At 41.1% G+C, this 3,917-nt stretch overlaps 1 protein-coding gene across 4 annotated transcripts in view; it reads left to right on the top strand.

Moving 5' to 3' along the window:
* lhfpl2a (LHFPL tetraspan subfamily member 2a) overlaps positions 1-3,648 on the top strand; it is a 107,660-nt gene extending 104,012 nt beyond the window's left edge. For all 4 annotated transcript variants that reach the window (XM_014004684.1, XM_014004681.1, XM_014004682.1 and 1 more), the window contains one exon: positions 3,070-3,648. In XM_014004684.1, coding sequence (XP_013860138.1) covers positions 3,070-3,326 — 257 coding nt within the window. In that variant the 3' untranslated portion in view covers positions 3,327-3,648. The remainder of the gene's footprint in view (positions 1-3,069) is intronic.
* The last annotated feature ends 269 nt before the right edge of the window (positions 3,649-3,917 follow it).

Genomic DNA, 3,917 nt, shown 5'->3' with positions numbered 1-3,917 from the left:
ATGACATCCGCATGATTAACAGTTATTACATCCGCATGATTAACAGTTATTACATCCGCATGATTAACAGTTATTACATACGCATGATTAACAATTATTACATCCGCATGATTAAAAATTATTACATCTGCATGATTAACAGTTATTACATCCGCATGATTACCAATTATGACATCTGCATGATTAACAATTATGACATCCGCATGATTAACAGTTATTACATCCGCATGATTAACAGTTATTACATCCGCATGATTAACAGTTATTACATCCGCATGATTGACAGTTATTACATCCGCATGATTAACAGTTATTACATCCGCATGATTAAAAATTATTACATCCGCATGATTAACAGTTATTACATTCGCATGATTAACAATTATTACATCCGCATGATTAACAGTTATTACATTTGCATGATTAACAGTTATTACATCCACATGATTAAGTTATTACATCCACATGATTAACAATTATTACATCCACATGATTAACAATTATTACATCCACATGATTAAGTTATTACATCCACATGATTAACAATTATTACATCCACATGATTAATAATTATTACATCCACATGATTAAGTTATTACATCCACATGATTAACAATTATTACATCTACATGATTAACATTTATTACATCCACATGATCACCAGTTATTACATCCACATGATTAACAATTATTACATCTACATGATTAACATTTATTACATCCACATGATCACCAGTTATTACATCCACATGATCACCAGTTATTACATCCACATGATTAATAATTATTACATCCACATGATTAATAATTATTACATCCACATGATTAACAGTTATTACATCCACATGATTAATAATTATTACATCCACATGATTAATAATTATTACATCCACATGGACACAGTTAAATAAAAGACACACAAAGTTGTGTCAAAGATACATTTAACAGGAACAGATTCAGCCTTACTGGAGGATATAATAAATAGTGTAACACACAGAGCTTTTATTTATTAACAGATAGAATTTTCTGATGACGAGTGACTCATCAGCCGTTTTGAGGGAAAATCATTTTTCAGTTTGGCACTGCTGCGCTCTGGGAGCGCGACACACTGGTGCGCGTGCAGCAGCAGTGATTGAACTGGGCTTCCACAGTGGTGTGGCATGCAGACCTGCTGTGCACCATCGCAGGGAGGAGCTTCCAGAACGATGGGAAGGAGGGGTGGGGTGGCAGATAGTACCAGAGATGGATTGATGGTGGAGGATTGACAGTTCAGACTCAATACAGACAAGAAGCAGAGCAAAGAGAGGAGCTCAGCTGGACGCTCCATCTTTAGGGTGGAGGAGGGGATTGGGGGGGTGCATGTGTTGAGTTGGGGGGTTTGCAGGGGTGGGGTTGGGAATTAAAACCATGCCTTCGATCCATCAGCAGGGTCGGTCTGGACGTGGAGGCAGCGCAGCAACATGTGGAAAGAGTTTATGACCTAGTTTTCATTTCCTTGTTTAATACGATTCTGGCTGATTGAAGTGCGAGGAGAAAGAAAGGAAGTGAGGGGAACGGAAAAGAGATTAGGAAAGAGAGAGAGAGAGAGTTTCACCTCCTTGTTTTAATCAAACAAAGGAAGAGGCTGGGTGAAACATTACAATTGAAATCCTCATTCCCTTCCTGACTCACTTATTTTCTGTAATTACATCACTGCAAGCATCTCCCCCTGCAGTGATGAGCCTTGACTGATGGACAGCATCACACGAGGGAAACCTCGTGACATTAAATTAAACATGGGGTCTGTTCCATCTGAGAGATTTCAAAGTGCTGAAGCCAAGTCCTGCTGAAAGCAGAGCGCTGGAAGTGGGTCACTGTAACACAGGAAGTGACCCCGTCCTTCCACTGAGACTCAGAACGGAGGGGGCAGGTGGGAAAACCCACCGGCTTATCGGCTACCTTTTCCTGTTGTTCTCTGCTCTGCCATGACAGCATTGTGTGTCCAGTTTCAAGCTGGGCCGCTCTTTCCTGTCAGACTCCAGGTCCAGTCCAGATTATCTTCAGTCAAGGGAAACAATTTCTGCCAGATGCAACTTTGTCTGCTGCTAGGATGGCAGTTCTGCAGGAAATATTTGGGTTTTCAAAAAATATATGTATCTGGCTGATGATTGTTTTGAGCAGGAACAAAATGTGTTTTATAAAGGTGTTCATTGACAGAGGTGACTCCAATGCTAATGACAAAGTTCTAAACAAAAAACTTGTGATTAATTTGAGCTCAGAGAACTGTTTAGGTATGACTCACAGCTACCACCACATCAGATTTTAAAGGGATCCCCGATTAGTTGTAACATTAGACTTTGTTTAAGAAACATACTTTAACTGTAAAATAAAACTGCAAAAATACTGTTGGATGTTTAGTTTTTCATCACACATTACACGGACGGGGCCATTTTATTTACATGCAAAGCATTCTGGGTAAATGATGACGTGAATAGGTCCTCGGTGCGAGGCTGCTAGCGAGCTATATCCACCCTGAAGGTTAATCTTGGACAATATCTGATGATCGACTCTTTTAAATGAAACCAGAGAGCGTTGACAGAGAGGAGAAGGTAGAAATGACTCAGCCTGGAACTGAAAATATGGATGGAGGACAACAGGTTAGCTTGTTTGTCGCACTAGCACCAAGCTAATACATATAAGGCAATATAGCGTCAGCGCTAGCGCGAAGGCTAACAGGCTAAGCTGAGGTTTTTCTTCCATGAAGCAGCTCTGTTCATTTTTGCTTCTACTTTTCATTTAAAATAAGTTTCCATTCTCAGCAGGTTTCTAAGGTTCTTCTTCTACATATTAAAAAGTTGTTAAACATCTGAGTGGTGCACTACTGCTACTAGTGGTGAGAAAGTGTATTACACTTTATTCAAAATCAATGCAGTCCTGTGGCCCTCTGTGGCCCAAAGTTAAAAACTGTTGTTCTTTTGAGGCCCTCAAGGTGGCGCTCTGCTGCGGCCCATAGGTTAAGAATCTCTGCTCTAGGACGTTCTGGTTTTCCCCACCAGTTAACATGCCTTTTGTCTGTTTCCTTTCTGGCAGGTCTGTTCCTGATCCTGGGTCTCATGTTGTACCCCGCTGGCTGGGGTTCAGATAAGGTCCAGCTGTTCTGCGGTCCAGACGCGGCTCCGTACCGGGCCGGGCTCTGCTCCATGGGCTGGGCTTTCTACACTGCCATGGGCGGCACCGTGCTCACCTTCATCTGCGCCGTCTTTTCCGCTCAGGCTGAGATCGCCACCTCGAGTGACAAGGTCCAGGAGGAGATCGAAGAGGGCAAGAGTCTGATCTGCCTCCTCTGAGGCTTCGGCAACAATCGGAAAGAGAAGGAGAATGAAAGTGAGGCAGGTTAAAGGGAGGGTCTGGACACTTTGGAAGTTGTGTTCTGTCAAATAGTTATCAATTGTTAGTGCCTTAGTGACATATCCAGGCTAGGCTAATGGGTTAGCCAAACAAAGACTGTCTTTTGTTTACACTCATAAGCTAACCTTTCTTAGAAATAACATCAGTGTGAAAGAATGCTTCATTAGCTAATATTAGACTTCTGCATGACAATAGCTGTGTTTCCATTGACCATGAAAATGCACAAATTAGAATTTAGAAAATAAATTTGCTCAATGGAAACACGTCAATTTCGGAAAAAAATTTACGTTTTTCGACAAAATGTTTTTACACTAGGATGAGGTGGTTTTTCAGTCGTATCAAAATTGGTGTTTTTCACAAAACTTCAATGGAAACACTTTTTTCACATCACAGGAGTCACGTGATCAACAACCGTCTGTTTCTACTGGTGAAAAAGACGATGATGAAGAAGATAACAGGAAGTAGAAGTAGTAGTAATATCACAGAAGTAGGCTGTGTCCAAAACAACAGGCCAGGTCCTCCGGAGGACC

The sequence above is a fragment of the Austrofundulus limnaeus genome, unplaced genomic scaffold (assembly GCF_001266775.1).
Source record: "Austrofundulus limnaeus strain Quisiro unplaced genomic scaffold, Austrofundulus_limnaeus-1.0 Scaffold26, whole genome shotgun sequence".
Taxonomy (NCBI): domain Eukaryota; kingdom Metazoa; phylum Chordata; class Actinopteri; order Cyprinodontiformes; family Rivulidae; genus Austrofundulus; species Austrofundulus limnaeus.
This window is presented reverse-complemented; position numbering and strand designations above follow the sequence as displayed.